Below are 18476 nucleotides of genomic sequence, written 5' to 3'. Positions count from 1 at the left end.
TGAGTTCCTTGTGGTTATTAGCTGGGTCATCTGACTTGAGGGATTAGGGACCCATGATCAACCACATAGCCCCGGATACTCCATTTTTAATATGCCACAATAAAAAAAAAAAAAACGAAATTCGTGCTAAAAAAGGAGCTCAGCTGTATGGGAGTTTTAGTTTCATAAACAGCTACATCCCTGACCTCATCGAGAGGTTCGCTCATGACGACCATCACAGTGCTCTCGAAGACATTTGTAGAGCCCATCCAGCCCCTTTAATAAACTGTTGGGCAAATGAAACTACTGAGGAAGCACGACACACAGGTTGTTGATGCACAAGAGTTAATCTTCCATTTTAAGAAATATCCAAAACACACACACAACTGGTAGGTTCTTTTACAAGATAATTCCTTAAAGAACCTTCCCACAAACTATCTTGAGGTAAAGCTTTCACTATGAAATTTTAAAATAACAAATTATAAAAAGACTAAAAACTTTAGAAGAAAAAATAAAAGCATTGGACAGAACAAAAAGTGCATGGATAAAGAAAATCTAAAATGGAAGACTAGAGAGAAAAAAAAAGCAGTGATAATGAGAAGGTGAAATTACAATGCATAAGCCAAGATTCAAAAACCGGAACACCTACCTTCCAAGGCCAGCTATGCAATGGACAGCCACACAGCATCCAGGATCATCATTGAATCGCGTCCTTAGTAAATTTAACCAGTCATCTACAATTTTAGTTGGAGGATGAGCTCCATCTTCAAAAGGCCAGTCCTTATGAAAGAGGAACAAAGAACAGGACTGGGCATGGAGTGTTAAGCAAACCTTTATTTTGGGCTAAACATTTTAAAAATACTATTCAGAGAGAGCACATTTTATTTTGTAATACATGTTTCATACAAAACCACATGTTGGAAGGTTGGTGACAATCATTTCACATAAAAAATGTATTAAAATAAATACAGGGCTTTATTGCAATATAAAATACTTTTGTGAATAGGATTATATTGCCCATTTAGATTATTGTAATACATTGAAGTTTGCAATACCAGCATATAATTTGGTCTCCAATTTCCATATTACAGTTGAGTTAATATGTGATTACTGTTGAATTGTGATGCCATGCTGCCTACTGCTAGAGTCAGCAGCTAAGTTTAAAGCAGGTCAATGAGCATTATTGCAGCAGAAGCTTAAACAAGAACTGGCTTTTTTTCTGCTGTTCTCGAAAATTAACCATAATCAGCAAGACAAAGGATTTAAGTGGTTTGTGGGAAAGGTGATGGTGTCACCATGTATTCTAAGGAATAACATAGCGCTGGGATGCTCACGGGTTACTACGCGCTCTACAAAAACCTTAAATAAATAAATATGCTCTTCTGTATAATAAAAGCATATTGCAGGTCACCTCAGATCTTTAACCTTATAACTCTGCCTTCAGCCTTGTTCCTCTTCATAGTCTTGGAACTCCTCATGGACATGAAATAGCCTTCTAATGTATGGCAGTGTGTGATTATATATTAAAAATGTGTTTTCTTTGGTGATTTTGCTATTTTATCAATCAATCAATCAATCATTTGTAAAGCGCACTACATACCCGCGAGGGTCTCAAGCCGCTTAGGGGTGGGGTGAGCGGGGGGACGGGCTATTGATCGAACAGCCAGGTCTAGAGTAGCCTCCTGAAGGTCAGCAGGGCTTGGGTCTGTCGTAGGCTCAGTGGGAGGGTGTTCCATGTCTTGGCGGCGAGGTGGGAGAATGATCTCCCACCAGTGGTTGTTTTTCGGATGCGCAGGACGGTGGCGAGTGAGAGGTCGGCGGAGCATAGCTGGCGGTTGGGGATGTGGAAGGAGAGTAGTCTGTTGAGGTAGGCTGGGCCAGTCTTGTGGAGTGCCTTGTGTGCGTGGGTGAGGAGCTTGAAGGATATCCTCTTGTTGACGGGGAGTGCAGGTTGCTCAGGTGGAGGGGGGGGGGGGAGGGAGATCTGGCCGTGGCAGAGGATCAGTCGTGCCGTGGCATTTTGGATGCGTTGTAGTCGTTTGATGTGCTTGGTCGGGGCTCCCGCGTAGAGGGAGTTTCCGTAGTCTAGTCTGCTGCTGACGAGGGCCTGGGTGACTTTCTTTCTTGTATCTGTCGGGATCCATCTGTAGATCTTGCGGAGCATGCGGAGGGTGTTGAAGCAGGAGGAGGAGATGGCGTGGACTTGCTTGGTCATTGAGAGCGTTGAGTCAAGGAAGATTCCCAGGTTGCGTGCGTGGTCGGTGGGTGTTGGTGCTGCCCCTAGTGTGGTCGGCCACCAGGAGTCGTCCGAGGCTGAAAGGTTGGAGCAGAGGATGAGGACCTCCGTCTTGTCAGAGTTCAGCTTCAGACGGCTGGTCTTCATCCAGTCAACGACTGCCTTCATTCCTTCGTGGAGGTTGGCTTGGTCTGATGGGGTCCTTGGGGAGGGAGAGGATCAGCTGAGTGTTGTCGGTGTAGGAGATTATGTTGAGGACGTGCTATCGGGCTACGTGTGCGAGCGGGCCATGTAAATGTTGAACAGCGTTGGGCTAAGGGAGGATCCCTGGCGTACGCCACAGATGATCTCGGAGGCTTTGGAACGGAATGTGGGAGGCAGACGCTCTGGGATCTGCCGGAGAGGAAGGAGGTGGCCCAATCCAGAGCCTAGTCTCGGATCCCTGCAGCGTGGAGGCGTGCGCGCAGTGTGCGGTGGCAGATGGTGTCGAAGGCGGCAGAGAGATCTAGGAGGATGAGTGATGCGGTCTCGCCGTTGTCCAGCAGGGTCCAGATGTAGTCGATGGCGGCAATGAGGGCAGTCTCGGTGCTGTGGTTGCTGCGGAACCCTGACTGGGAAGGGTCCAGGATTCTGTTTTCTTCGAGGTATCGGGTTAGCTGTCTGTTGATTGTTTTCTCAATAACTTTGGCTGTGAAGGGGAGCAGAGAGATGGGCCGGAAGTTCTTGAGGTCTCTTGGGTCTGCCTTAGGTTTTTTTGAGTATGGCGTTGATCTCGGCGTGTTTCCAGATCTCTGGGAAGGTCGCGGTCTCGAGGGAGAGATGGAGGACGTTGCGCAGGTGGGCTTGTGATGGTGCTGCTTGCTCTGTTGACGACGTGGTGCGGGAATGGGTCTGACGGAGAGCCGGAGTGGATTGAGCGCATGGTCTTAATGGTGTCAGATGATCACGCTGGCCCAGGCTAGCAGGGGGTCGTGGTCGATGGTGTACGGAGGGTCTGTTGTGTTGCTGTCTGTTGGGGCTGTCAGGGTGTTGAAGCGGTCATGGATGTCTGCTATCTTGCGGTGGAAGAAGGTGGAGAGGGAGTCGCACAGGGCTTGCGATGGCGGTATGTCAGTGTTGGAGCTGGGTTTGGAGAGTTCCTTCACGATGTTACAGAGCTCCTTGCTATTGTGTGCATTGTTGTCGAGGCAGTCTTTGAAGGAGGTTCTCTTGGCCACCCTGATGAGGTGGTGGTTGCGGATGGAGTCCTTGTGTGCTGCGTGGCTGTCCGGCGTTTGTTCACTGTCATTTCTTCTCTAGTTTCCGGCAAGCTTGCTTGGAGGTTAGGAGTTCTGGGGTGAACCAGCTGGCCCTCTTGCTGGTGTCTCTGTGGGGGGTTTCTTCAGCGGGACGAGGGTGTTGGCGCAGTCCTCTATCCAGCGTCTGAGGCTGTGGGCAGTGTCGTTGTTGGAGGGTTCAGTGGGTGGGCTGAGAGCGAGGTTTGCATGTAGGTAGTCTTCGGTGATTTTCCTCCAGCAGCGGCGGGGGATCTGTTGGGTGCGGTGGTGTGTGGTGGGTTTCTGGAAGGCGAAGTGGATGCAGCGGTGATCGGTCCAGAGGAGTTTGTGGTGTGGCTGATGGAGACGTACGGGCTGGAGGAGAAGACTAGGTTGAGCGTGTGGCCGGCAGAGTGGGACAAGTTGCTTCAGTCCGAGGTTGGTGAGGTTATCGATCAGGGTTGTGGAATTGTTGTAGTTGTTCGCAAGGTGAAAGTGCAGGTCTCCGAGGAGGATGTAGTCGGTGGAGGTCAGGGCGTGTGCGCTGATCAAGTCAGCGATGGAGTCGCTGAACTGGGGGCACGGTCCGGGGGGGGGGGGGGGGGGGTCGGTAGACGAGGGTGCCTCTGAGGATGGAATTAGGGTCTGTGTGGATCTGAAAATGGATGTGTTCGGCGTGCTGAGCGCGTAGTCTGTGCTAGTCGAGACCCTGATGCTGTTCTTGTGGACGATGGAGATTCCTCCTCCGACTCCGTTGGTGCGGCCTCTGCAGGTGATCTTGTAGCCATCTGGGAGGACTATGGCAATGGGTACGGAGGCAAATGTCGCCCCAGACAAAATGGTGGCTACATTCCACTGCAGTATCACATACTAAAATATTAAGAAAAATGCTTTATTATTACTAAATGTCATTGGTAAAATAGTCAGCAAAACTATTGCAACTTTTACATATTTGCTATGGTAAGTGCACCATGTACGATGCTGCCTGAAAGTCACAAATAAACCCTCTAGAGGCTGTTGCATGAACCCGATGTGTACTCGGAGGCCATATTACAGGACTGGTCCATCCCACACCCACGCTGGACACAGAATAAATCTTGCTGTGGACCATAACCACCTAAAATGTTTCTATTAAATGTTTGGAATTACCTACATACTCAATGGTTCACCTTTTAACTAATTGTAAATAACGCCTCTGTGTGGAACACCCCTCGCTGTCCCTGTGAGAAAGTTAAATCTCTAACAAAGTTACTATTGTGGTAAAATTGCAAGTGTGCGTAGAGCCATTTACTAGTGTAAATTTGTTTTGTGAAACGTAGACAGGAACTAGCACACCTTTGTAAATAAAGATTAGTTGAGTTCATTAGTACAGCTTAGTAGTGCAAACAGTATGTATTAGAGCAATGAGTATGTGAACTGACCTAAAAACATCTATGGCTGGAGTTTCCCCTTACTGGTCAAATATTGTACACCAAGGCAGCCAACCGGTCAACATTAAAATTGTAAATAGATTACGTCTAGTAATTTACAGAAAGAATATAAAAATAAATACAGTATAAATAAAGACAATCAGTATTGCATCCAGTTTCTAGCACCCTAGTGCAAGGAAGAAAATGGGCACTGTGGCAGTTGGACAATCGGGGCTCAGTGGGCCCCTCGAGCCTCTGAGTTCTGGTGCCACTGCACCTATAAAAGCTACATCCCCCGGACAACAAAATAAAAACAAATTCAAGAAGGACTCCATCCGTGAGTGCGTGAAATATCAGAGGTATTATAAAACGTATACAATAACATGAATATCTAGGGAGGAAGCCAGCTGTAGCTTCGCCCTTCTGGCCACGTGGGTGGTAACCTCTTCCCCAGCTGTGCCCAATACTTTATTTACCTTGCAAGAGGAGGCCTGCAAGCGCTTGAGCAAGGCATGGCTTCAAAGAACGAACAGCCGCAGCCCTAAAAGGCCGCTTTCGAAGATGCGACCCATCTCCTTTCCTGGCCTATAATTTTAGCACGAGTAGAAATTCCAGCCTTATTGTAAACTAGACAGAAATGCGAAATTTGGCAGCCGGCGCGGTTCAGATGTTTTACTGAGAATGGGTGGGAACAATACGTGCTAGCGGAGGGGCTGCCAGCAACGCCTCCGGGCAGCGGGAACACACAGGAAAGCGGGCCTCGTGAGCCAAGAAATACAACTTCCGCAGGCTCGCGGCCTCCGCGCGCGCCGCGGCGTCACGTCCGGGCCTCTCAATTAGCCTCTTCCTAGGCAGCAAACTGAAGTGCGATGAAAAGAAGTCCCAACCCTAACACTTTCTGCCAAATAAATACTGCGCACGTGGCGGCTTCATAGCGAGGAATTAAACTACTGGAGGCTTTGACCTCACTCGACCCCCGAACCAACCCCCAAAAACGCACCCTACCGCCAGCAACGAACCGGAGGCGGTGTCTCATGCTTCAGAGTCGTGCTATTTTGCAAGCCGTACCGCCAACGTGTAAGAAACCAAATACAAGGTAAGTTTAACACCCAATCTTGGATTGTGTTTAAAGGGGGGGAAAAACAACCTGTGTTTATGATTGTATGTACGTAACATATGGTCCTTTATCGGGCTGAAGGCTTGGGTGCACTCTTATCACAAACTCTAGACGCCCATGACACCCCTCCCCACACCACATGGAACCAATGAACCTACCAGTCGAAAATGTAAGAGGAAATTAGGAAGTCTGGCCACAACTGAGCATAGCTGCCAAGGTTTCAGATTGCTACGAGTGACATTTTCATAATTTCAATGAAATTTTGAGTGACATTTCAATGACTACGAGTGACACTTTCTCGCAAGCAAAAGACAGCAATTAAGACACGGGAAACATATAAATATCATAACTTAGGTATATCAGTTTGAGTGTACTCTGTACATGTATAACATGTCGCAGATGTTGTACAAATGAATCCGAGGAAGGGCAAGTATTCTGTGATTACCAAGTATTTTCTAAATGACAATATGGCTATTTCCAGTAAATGACCACCGCACAAAATAAATGACACAAATTGTTTTTTGAGGTGCAAACTGGACTCCTGTCCGTTGCTTTTTGTCGCAGTTTTATATAGCGTGCATTGGAGCACTTTACATGAGCACCAGTTATATTAGTGAAGGTTAGATTTGGTTTTAGGACCAGTCACTTGTGAATAGTTACACGATGTTGAGCCAATGCTCTGCCTTGAACCTGGTTCCTAATTTCAAAAGCCTGCAGCTCTAGTGATAATATCACATGCTCTCCAATGTCTTGTGTTTGATTTAATTGCTTACAATGTTACTCCAGCTGTAACAGGAATGTAGTTTGCATATAGGTACACACGAGAACTGACTTACCGGTCCTCCCATCTCACAGCCAGTAAAAAACACGCTATGCAGAATAAAGACAGTGCTCCCAGTCCCATGAAGTGAATGCTTCTTTTTTGGTGTTCCCTTTTTAATTAAATGACTGCTCCCCTTTGTGTCTTCTGCTCCTGCCTCTCTTGCCATAATTTCTATGTGTGCTTCCCATACCCACCGGGGCACCACCACCGCCTTCCTTACTGCTATTGGGAGGGGAGAGCATGTGATAGCTCTCTCCGTGGTGCGCCGTAAAAATCGACTGACAGCCTTCTACACAGTACACTGCGAGGGGTCGCACCACCTCCGTCTCGGGTACTGGGTGGGGTCAGGTGTTTTAAAGAGCCCACACGTGCCTGGAGGCAGCAGAGCAGAAGAGGCCTAACATATTCCTGCCCTCCTCAAACACGATAATGGTGCTGGGGGCTGTGACGGCGGGCTGTGTCTACTGGCGCAAGGCAATTGGCGGGCCCACTGTGGGTGCAATCTTGTACGTGAACATTTGCCGACCAGTTTATTTGTATGCCCATGCAATATTGATTCTTCCCTGAACATGTACTGCGGACACACCTGCCATTGCGTGGTACGGTTGGGTTCAGTTGCGGCCGCCACCGGCGTGCGAGCAGCCGTGAGCTCTGCCATGATTATAAATTAATTATATTGCCATAACGGTCGGTACCTCTGAAATGCTGCACAAGAAGGCCGATGGGGTCGGGTCTCTCTCACGGGATCACACACTGCAGGGCAGCCAATCTGCAGCACTCTCACTCGGCCCGGCAAAGCTCCTGGCACGGAAAAAGTTTTCGCTCGACGCTGACACTGCAGCAATAATTATTCTGCCCCACAGTGCGGGCGGCCAGGCCGTGCAGCAGCCAGTGCCATCAGCGGCGTTGCAAGGCGGGGGTGCTAACCATTGTGAGCAGCCGGCCTCCACCTCCATAATTTCATTACGGCGCGCACCCTCAGCAGGACGTGACGTTGTGTGCGTCCCCACATGGCGCCAGGGCAAAGTTGCCACATTAAAGTTAACTGCGGCGGCAGGTCCCGCCCGGGTCTCTAGGCACCCGGGCAGATATAATGCAACATTGTAGCACTGGGAGCAGTGCGCCTCTGAACTTTCACTGTTCTATTCGGAGCCTGCTGCCAAGTGAAGTCTGCTGCGGCTGGGCCAGGCGCAGGGAACACAGGTGTCAGAGGCGCCAGTGCGTGCGCTAGCACCTAGCATAGGCTAAGGCAGCCTTTCAGCGCTGTCGGGTCAATGGCGAAAAATGCGTGACAATTCTTTCAGTGCGGTGATGCGGGAACACCACACTGAAATGCGTTAGCGTCACGCCTAATGCGTGACGCTTGACAGGACTGACTGAGGCCATGGGGGACTTCAAAAGAAGGCACCCATCTTCCTTTGCAGACTCCTTGTCAAGTATACTGCTCGCAGGAGTTTATACCTTTTTCGCGAACTTCTTTAAATATGGCTGTGCAGATCTTGTGAAATTTTAAGTGTGTACCCAACTGCATTCTCTTGCTCTCTCTGGAAACAAAGATAATGAATGGGGGTAAGGGGAGGTAAAACCATGGAGGACACTTGTGGCTTGACTTTTCACGACACACCACCATCTAAATTCCAATCTCCATTCAATAAAAACAATGAAACTCTTAGCCAATGCTATACTTTTATATTTTAGGTTCGAAACAGATTGTGAAAACTGCCTGCATGCAGTTCTAACTGGTCCATTGGGTTATGATCACAATATATTGAAGCTGTAATCATATAAACTCAAGTTTCTTGTGGCCAATAAATCCAGTGATCGTTCTGCACAGTGATTAGTGTACACTTCACCTAAGGGGATTAGCTGCATAGCATCTGTTGACCCAGTACAATTTCTGGCATCCCAGGATGCTCCAGTTATCCCACACCACCCAAACAGCAATGCTGGGAAACAATGCAAATTCTTTTACTTTAAAAAGGAGATCAGTGTAGGGGAAGCCCATTCTTTTTTCCCAGCCCTACATCTCTAACAGTCAACTACAGTAGGCCTTCTACAACGTTGCCTTCTTTGAGGAGGGTGGGGGGGTTAGATGTATTGTGACACACAAACACTGCAAGACATACCACACACTGTCCTGCAAGGCATCTTCATGAAAAGGAGCACAAACATTTAGTGTTGATTAGTGTAAAATATGATGGAATGAAACTGCTCAAGTGATCACTGCCTTAGTGACTCTAGCCGTCCACCTTTGTCTTCTGTAATTTAATACTTATGCGCTTTTACGCAATTCCTGTATTTAGTTGTCCAGCGCGCATGAAGGCTGGATGCATGCCAGAATTTGTAAGTAATTACAGATTATATAAGCCACTTCGATTTGCAATAATGGTACAAACATTTCTTTTGTCGACAGGCTGTAAATTTGTCACATTTTTGGGCCTTTAGGGCCAAAGTTGGGCAACCTTATTTTAGCCTTTTGCCTCCCAATTTGTTTTTAAACTTTACAATCTTCTCCTCTATGCAGTGGCAAATCATCTCTACATCCATAATTTTACAACCACTCGCAAGACAATGGGTCCTTAAGGGTTTAGGCTTCAGGTCAAGCACATAGAACAATCCAGGAGTTGAGGTGTGCACATGGCTTCTGGGTGATCAATTAAGTGCCTCCTCTTGTAGCAACTGCAGGCCATTATGCTTCTTTTGTAATTCGGAAAGTGATATCTGAGCATGGGATCTGTCAAAGACCCACAAATGGTTGAACAGAAGTGTAAACCGACATCCAAGAGGAAAATAAACCAATACACCCTCTTTTTCCTCTACACAGCTCCTCGCCACTAATGCACCTAGGTGCAACCACAGAGAGCATGGTTTACCCACTACCTCGCTGCCAATTAAGACGCACAAGCCCTGAAAATCTACCTACTGATTCACAAGACAGGGTAAGGGGTACACAAAATATTTATGGCACTACTCCGGCAGACTGAGAAAATTATGCAGCTGTGCCAAGCATCTTGACTTCGATTAGCACTGCACTTTAATACAAATTATGTTCAGAAATGAATGCGAGTGCAAACAATGACCTTCTGTTCGCCCAAACTGAAGATACACTATGATAACCAGGTATTAAGCTACTGAAAATGTATGAAGCAGGACTCCAATCTAAACCATTCAAATCAAGTATAAATTAGTACAGGAACAACAACTCTACAAAACAGGACATACGTCTAATTCGAACTAGAGGTCAAGCACCAAAGGTAACAAAGGAAAACAATCCAGCAGGTCATGCCAAGGAACTACCCCACAAAAGGTGGCACTCATCCCAGGGACAGAGAAATGTAGCAAATACACCTATTTTGCGGAGGTACGCCAGTCCAAGCAGACACCAAAATATACAACTGAGAAGCAAAACAGCACAAAGAAGGAGGCCAAAGAAATGGAACAGTCCGAAGCAACAGAACCAGATCACTAGGATTACAGATGCTTCCTACACATTGTCAGACACCATAAACCGAGGAAAACGAAGTCCATGTGAAAGGTAACCTGGTTGCCTCTACACCTGGTTTAACAGCGTGTGTACTCTGGCACCCAATGCCTCTTGCAGGACCCATTTTGTATCCAACTGCTGCAGCAGCCAACTGGTGTTTCCCATCCTGTCAAAACCAATCTTCCAAATTTTGTGCTAAGACAAAGCACAGGATTCTACCATAGCTTAGAAGGCAGTTGCTCCCTAGCAGTCTAATTAACAAAGATAACAGCAACTGAACGTATGCCATGTCTGGTTTTGTAGTACCAACATGTCAGATAAAATTATAGACTTGCGTGTGATACCAAGGGAACTACAGTCAGAAAATGGACCTTCACGTGTAGCATTTCAATTCCAACAAGGCTTCAGAGAGCAACCACTTCTCTGGGCACCCCCCACTGCTAGCCCAAAACCAGTGGCAAAAATAACAGGCTATCAAGGTTCCTAAAAGAGACTGTGCACATTGCAAAACATTCACACTGATAACACTTCTGGGCAGAGTTCGACCCAGCGGCAGCCTTAACTGGCCACTCCATGTGCTGCATGATCAAGGACCTCCATGTAGGAACCAGTCCCCCGCCCGCAGCCCAATCAATCACTGACAAAATGGGGAAAAAGTGACAAATGCAAGGCTAACATTCAAGTTGGGGAACAAACTCTTATCCAAAACTCACTCCAACTACTGGTTTAAAATATTTATGAGACAAATGCCATAGCAAGAAAAGGGTCCAGGGTCACAACCCAGGGAGGAAATACCTCCGGTTCCCAAAGTAGATGATGGTCCTAGCAGACCTCCGGGCTACTTTGCTTAATTTGTTTTAGAGGTTTTCATACAGTGCTTACTAGGCCCAACACAATGAGAATATTTTACGCAACTCTGCAGGACTTGTACAAGTAACAGAGAATCGATGGGAGAGAGCATAAACTGTACAAGAAAGGGTGCCAATTTGTAGGAATGCAAGACCCCATACTTAGGACGAAGTTAGTGTGAGGGAAAATAGATGGGTGTTGAGAGACCTGCTATTTAGGGCCATATCGGGGGGCGTGCACACCAATAATAAAGCAGAATTGGATGCAAGAAAGGCAATGCTTGGACAACAAAGGGTGGATGGGGACACAAGCCCGTCCAATTCCAGTATCAGAAGGATAATCATTCTGTATATCATGGGAGCACTGGTCCAGAGTCAATAACCAGATCCAGCTCCAGTCAAAGAGAAGGTGCAGTTAAATATAGAGAAATGTATATGCTATATAGTATGGCACAGAGCAGTCAATCGAGCTGAACAGGGTATGTACTTCTGACTGTACCCTTGTTCAGGCCAGGCATCCTGGTGACTCCATCCAGGAAGCATAGAGCAGACACCACCCCCGAAAATTCACATCTATCCTCCCCACTGCTAGAGGCGTAATTCCACTCATGATCACCGACTCTAGTCTAGACTCCCTTTTGCTAAAAATGCAGAGAATGGGATACACAGACTATTGGGGTCCTGCCAGCCATGTTGGAGGCGCACTCAGGTCGGCACCACCTTCTCCCTAGATCAGCTCCCTCGGAGGGTCATGTGTAATATGCACTGAACTTTTGACATAGAATGAAGTTCTTATGTAGTTGGGAGGGGTATTATGTATTCAAGTATTTACAGAAACCAGCCCTTTACAGGTTGGCCCTCACAGCACATGCATGCATTATCAAATCATAGCATGAAGAGACTTTACTTGCACTTTTTTTACCTTTTAAAAACACTAACCAAACTGAAGCACACAAAGTTGAATTGGCCAAACTCAGATTAACATTCAGCACCCTGAAGAAGTGTCAATATCTCCTGGCAAGCAGTAATAAGCATTGGAAATCTAGTAAGTGGTAACCTCTTCAGTTTATCGAGTAAGGCTGCATTTAGCCAACAAGAATACAAAATGGAATGTCTATTGGTCTACTGGTTTCCCCTCCTTTTTCCTCAATATATTGGCCTGATCCGGTGTGATCCACTCCATGCATTTAAGTGACATCACACATGCTTCGTGACCTACTGCTGGCAGTCTGATGAGATGCACATGTTCGTCGCCAGACATGCATCTCTATATATAATTTTTTAATACAACGTTCCAAGATGCTGGGTACCAATCTTGGAGCGGTTAATAAAAATGTATATTTTGTGTTTAAAAACAATACACAAAGCAGCAGTAAAGCCCTCGAAAAATAAAATTCACTGGTGAGGGCAGGTGTAGTGTCTGGAGCCAGGTCAGGAAAGGGAAGACCCATGTGCTATTCAAAACCCCACTTTGAAGTCACCTCCACTTCAAAGGCACCACTGGGTATGAGAACAGGACTTCTGACCCTACCAAGTCAGTAAACTTCTGGGCTTGTGAGTACTCTGCCAGGAAGGACTGCTGTGCCACTCCGCAGGACTTTTGCTCTGGAAGAACACCTTTTCTGCTGTGCTGCACTGCTGAATGCCCCCTCTGGCATCAAGTGGAGGAGGTGCAGTCCTTCTAGCCCAGGCAGTGTGACTCCAAGGGCTTGTCTGCTTGCCTCCAGTTCTGCAGTCTCACGAACATCAAAGACTGCCTGCAGCTCTCCAACCAGCACCTGGACTCTGCCATCTGCGAGCCCTACCCTGCCAGTGGTGCCAATCTAGTCCTGGGGAAGTAGGCTTTCCTGTGCTGCAGCATAAAAATCCATGCAGTCTTGATTTTGGGCCAGTCAGAACCAACGCATTCTGATTGACGCAAATGCATCACGCTTCGAAGACATCTCATCGCCAGCAGCTTGGCTCAAAGCCGAAGCATTGCCTTCATCACCAGGGGCATCCATGAAGGTACTGTTTTAGCAGGGAACAAACGAGGGAGATACCCTATGTGCCAATACGGGACAGGGTGAAACAATCTTAAAACAGGAAAAACAGTCCCTAAGTTTAAGGATATCCCTTATGTCGAGGTGTCCCTTGTACCAACTACTCCAGTGAGACACACCAAGACTCAAAGAACAACCGTATGGTCAAAAGATAGCAATAAAACTCAGCTAACCAATAGCGGAGCATCAGTTTTGTCGGGTACTCAAAGTCATAATACAAGTCATGTGGCATTACAAAAACAATCCTATGTGCATATATGATCAAAATAACAGTTTATTAAAAAGAATTTAATAACAATACATAAAATTTAATATTGTACAATCATACGAACAAATACATTAAAAACCAAAGGTCGACGCGGCGTTTCGGTGTCTTGAAAGGATAGGTACACCTTCTTCAGGACTGTTTTTCCTGTTTTAAGACTGTTTTAGCAGGGCCTGCTGGCTCCTGTACATGGCCTGTGCTCCATCACGGCGGCTTGACTTTTCAGATTTGACCTGTTCCAGCAAGACTAGATAGCCCCGGTTTGCGCTTTATGACTAAGCCCTATATTTCAAGACATTCTTAAAAAAATTATTTACTCCGGTTCAACTTATTGAATCTTTGTTGTTTTGGTCTTGTTTTGTTCAATAAATAGTGCAAAAGTTTTCTAACCCGTGGGGATTATTTTTGGGTGGTGGGTTCACCGATTTGGTGTTGCACAAATACTTTACACATTGGCTCTTATGTTGAGCTTAACTGCTGTGCCAAGCACATGTTACTTTATTTCTTACCCGGACTTCAACTGTGGTTCCTGCTTGGACAGGGTGCCTACCTCTGCCACCAGAAACTCAATTACTAACATCCGCACTAAGCTGTCCCAGGCATGAGTGGCACTCACATGTTGCAACTGGCCTATCGTAATACATCATGGTGGATGCAGTGGCAGCTATTCCTGGTCCTACAGGGCAAGCAGATCGTTAAAAAAAAAAAAAAAACGAGCTTGGCCGGTTAGCTTTTGCGAGCATTCTAGCAGCATGCAAGAAAATGATGCATTTACCATTGAATAGTATAGCAGTGCAGCTACAGCTACCGCTAAACTTGTGGTGTAAAGGAACACTGTGTAGGGGGTCAAAGGTAAACAAAGATACTCTTGGAAACAACCTGACTCAAAGTGAACTGGAAGTTTAAACAGGAGACTGTAATTTGTAAATAGATCAGGTTTCAGAAAAGGATTGAGAAATTATTTTGGGCAAATCTGGATTTTACTGCCTGTTGGCATGGTGTTTACAGCCCTGCGGAAGCCCTTTCAGCACCAGGAACTTGGACAAGCCTCAAGGAATCCAACAGGAGTGGTTGTACCCCCTCAAAGACTAAAGGTGACCTGTAGAATTAAAGGATTCCATGCTTCTTTTTCCTCGCAGGACTCTGCTTGCATGCACAGCTGCCAAGTTTTCGGTCTGCTAATGCAGGACTTTTCTAGGTTTTCAGTGTACAAACGTGTAATTTTGAGACTTGATGTGTGGCACTTTGAGTGACAACTTAATACGAGTAGAACAGAGTTATGGAAAAGCAATGCTAAATGAGTGAAAGGATTCCCTTTTATGAAACAATTTTATGAAAGTAGCCATAATGGGAAGGGCTTCTGGAAAAATCCAGGACTGACTGAAGGTAAAAGTCCAACTCCGGGACCCACTAGCACATATATTCACACATCACAGACATGGACACTAAAGTGGCTTGCGATTGCATTCGTGCATAAACATGGAATGTGCCGCAGATGGAAGAATACAAATACTGCGTTTTGTTCTATTCTAGACGGTCACTATCTATAAATATAGAACTAACCTTGTAGCCAATGTGTTCCTCCTTCAGCAGCAATGCCTTTATTCCTGAGGTGTACATTTCCATGGCATGACCTTCACCCTCCACCTCCCCTACCATCTCCTACCCTGCTCCCTTCCTACTGCACCTACAGTCTCCCTGGTCCGTGCACATGCAGCTAGTCCAGGTTAGGTGGTTAGTCTTTTTTTCTGGAATCTGTAGTCTTGTTTAACATTTATGAAATTATATTCCTGAACCATGGGCGTGGTTTAGGCGCTGACTGGGATGGCGGCGTGAGCCCGGAGCTCAGTCCCTGATCCCATATTTCTCCTGAAATACCCTGCTAATGTACCGGCGAAACATCTGGAAACTTTGCCCTCTGCGTCGGGCTCACCGGGGCAAGATCTGAGGAGGCGGCGAAGGCCCCACGGCAGAGCGGAGACCCGACACGGAGCTCCGGAGGGAGCGGAGCCTGGGACCTAAGATGGCGGCGATCCCGATCGGCAGCGGGGGAACAACGGACCGCGGCGCTCTCCGGCTGCGGTGAACCAGGAGCTGCTGCCAGGAACACACAGCGGACCGGAGGTCCGACAGCGCGGAAGGGGCTGACCAAGCCCGCGGAAAAGGTGAGCGCTTGGATTGCTCCGTGGCCGGCGGCCGAGAAGCCCTTCCCCCCGCTGCTGTTGTCGGCTGCCCTCGGGGTGTGGGCTGCCCTGTAGGGCTGGGCGGTATAGGCAGGACCAACGCTGGAAAGCGGACAGGTGCAGGGGAGACGGGGGCCCCTGGAGGTGCAGAGCGGAGGACTTAAAGAACAACTCCCCGGGGCTGAGGCTGGTCGGTTGCCCGGCGGGGGCCCCTGTGAGAAGCCCTGCAGTCGGGACGGTCTTACGGTGATTGCGGAAGCGGGACGCAGGCTCTTTAAGTGCCTAATGTGCGGCTTCTGTCACTGGAGCGGAGCTGGCCAGGATTAGCGCTGCATACTACAAACTGACTGGACTGCCCGGGTGACGCCGGTGCACATCGCGTCGGGGCTTGCTGATCGGATCTGGGTGGGGAGTTCAGCGGAGACGGAGGAGCTGCGGACTCCTCTCCCCCCCCCCGGCATTACGCTCTCGCGTGGGGCAGCGAACGGAGTGGAAGGGAATTAGCTGCAAGCACAAGGGCACAGGGAGATTGGACCCGAGATCGAATGGTGCAGGGCCCTACAGACTGTTGAGAGGTGGTTGCCCCTGGGAGGAGCAATTGGAGACCGGCCATTTTGCTAGCTCGGGTAGTCTTCCTCTCACAGGGTGACCTATGGCTTGAAGGGGTGAATTAATACCCGGTGGACACGCAGTGCTGGAACGGGGGGTTCCTTTCCCGGGGAGTCGGTGCCGCGGCTGAACAGTACACCCTGAGGTGCTGTTGCGTAGGCCCGAGTGGTTTCCAAGATGGCCGATGTCGGTGTCGCAGCGGCGGCCGGGCTGAGCCAGGATCAACCGAACACGCTGAGCGTGGATGGCACGCTCCAGGGGTTCCCGGAAGCATCGGCACAGGAACGCAGACTGAATGCACGCCTCGACAATATACTGGAGGCAATCACAGCGACCAAGGAGACACTGCACCAGGATATAGCGCAGGTGGCCACGGGACTGGGCCTCCTGAGGGCAGATCACGCCAAACTTTCCGATAGGGTGAAAGAGAACGAACTGCTCCTCCAGGAGCTTAAACCGGCGGTGGTCACGGCAGAGCATAAACTGACCGATATCCTTACCCGACTGGCGACGCTGGAGAGAAGGGCGGAGGATTCCGAAAGTCGCAACCGCAGGAACAACGTACGGGTAGTGGGCCTGCCGGAAAAAATTGAGGGGGACGATGCAGTGGCGTACATGGAGAATTGGTTCAGATCCACCGTGGCTCCTGAAGGCTTCTCTCCTTTCTTTTCGATTGAAAGAGCGCACAAGGTCCCGTCTATCCCGCCCATGCAGGGTCGCCCCCCCCCAGACAGATGGTGGCCAGGCTGCTGCATTTCAAAGACCGTGACTTGTTAATACAAAGGGTGAGATCTGCGGGACCCTTCCAGGTGGACAATAATTCGGTTACAATCTTCCCGGACTATACACAGGAAGTTCAGAGGAGCAGGGCAACGTTCCTAGCGGTCAAGAAGGAACTGAGAGAGGAAGGTATACAATACTCGCTGCTCTTTCCTGCTAGACTGAGGGTGATCCTGGACGGTGCGACCCAATTTTTCCACACCCCTGATGAGGCTTGGTCGTGGCTGGAATTGTACAGAGCAGGAACTGACCGTCAGCACAAAGGTGGGAAGGAGAAACAGAGGCCAGTTCAGATCCGAAAGTCTCAGAGGATCCGTAAACGTGACAGACTCAAGCAAGCGATGAGAGAAGATCTGCTAGCGGCGGAGAGGAAGGGAGCGCTAGCTGCAACGGCAACTATCACGGGGTCGCAGCGGAGGGAGCTGGAGGAGGACTCGGACTCTGAGGGCGGTGGAAGAAAATCAGGAGGTGAAATCTCTGAAGCTGACCGCTCTGCAGGACCGACGGTCACACCACAGACGGCAGATGGACTATTTAATGAATAATATGGGGGAGTGGTGCTGGCCCTCCATTGGAGCGCCTTATCCTGATGGTTGGCGTTTAGCAGGTACTCTGTTGTGACTTTCATGTGGGATCATGGGCTTGGGGCGAGGGTTGGCCGGCCCCGGGTCGGTACTGAAGCACCCCCTACTGCCCTTAAGGCCCCCTGTGGAGATTGCCACAGGATAGTAGTATACGTGTGATGATACAGGTTTGGATGGGGGCTAAAGCAGCGCTCTTGGGTCCTGTCCTGGGGGTTGGGGATGTTTGTTGGGGTGTTTTGGGGGGTGGGGGCGGGGGGGAGGGGGAGTATTGCTGCAACGTTGGGGGGGGTAGGGGGACACTGTTGAGGTGGAGGAGGGATGGCAGCGATGGGGTCGTTACCTGATTTGAAGTGCCTCACATGGAATGTTCGTGGACTCAGGACTATGTCAAAGAGATACAAGGTGCACGCCTATCTGGTGAGGAGGGGTGTTCAAATTGCCATGTTGCAGGAAACTCATTTAACCGAACAAGAATGCGCTGCATTGCAGAAAAGGTGGCGTGGCCATGTGTTTGGTACCTCTTATTCGGCGTTTGCAATGGGGGTGCGGATATGGATTAGGGCGGGGATCCCATTTCAGGTCACGAGTCAATTGGTGGACCCTGGGGGTCGGTTTGTGGCGGTGGAGGGGAGGCTATATGGCCGTGAGGTGGTCTTGTGTAGTATTTATGCCCCCAATATCGATCAGGCCCGATATTTTGACGTTCTCACGGGCTCGCTGGCCCACTTCCTGGCAGGCCCCGTTATACTGGGAGGAGACTAATTCGATCACCGATATAGCGTGGGATAGATCACATCCGCCACTGGCCGACTCCCCGGTGCGTAAACTGTCAGAGCGTAGGAGGGACTGGCAGGAGCGGTG

The 18476-nt window shown here is 48.7% G+C and overlaps 1 protein-coding gene across 3 annotated transcripts in view; it reads right to left on the bottom strand.

Annotated features, from left to right (window-relative positions):
- The window catches only part of PTP4A3 (protein tyrosine phosphatase 4A3), a 200094-nt gene that overhangs the window by 21339 nt on the left and 160279 nt on the right, over nucleotides 1–18476 (bottom strand). For all 3 annotated transcript variants that reach the window (XM_078686670.1, XM_078686672.1, XM_078686671.1), the window contains exon 4: nucleotides 629–759. In XM_078686670.1, the coding sequence (XP_078542796.1) occupies nucleotides 629–759 (131 nt within the window). The remainder of the gene's footprint in view (nucleotides 1–628; nucleotides 760–18476) is intronic.

The sequence above is a fragment of the Lissotriton helveticus genome, chromosome 4_1 (genome assembly GCF_964261635.1).
Source record: "Lissotriton helveticus chromosome 4_1, aLisHel1.1, whole genome shotgun sequence".
Classification (NCBI taxonomy): domain Eukaryota; kingdom Metazoa; phylum Chordata; class Amphibia; order Caudata; family Salamandridae; genus Lissotriton; species Lissotriton helveticus.
This window is presented reverse-complemented; position numbering and strand designations above follow the sequence as displayed.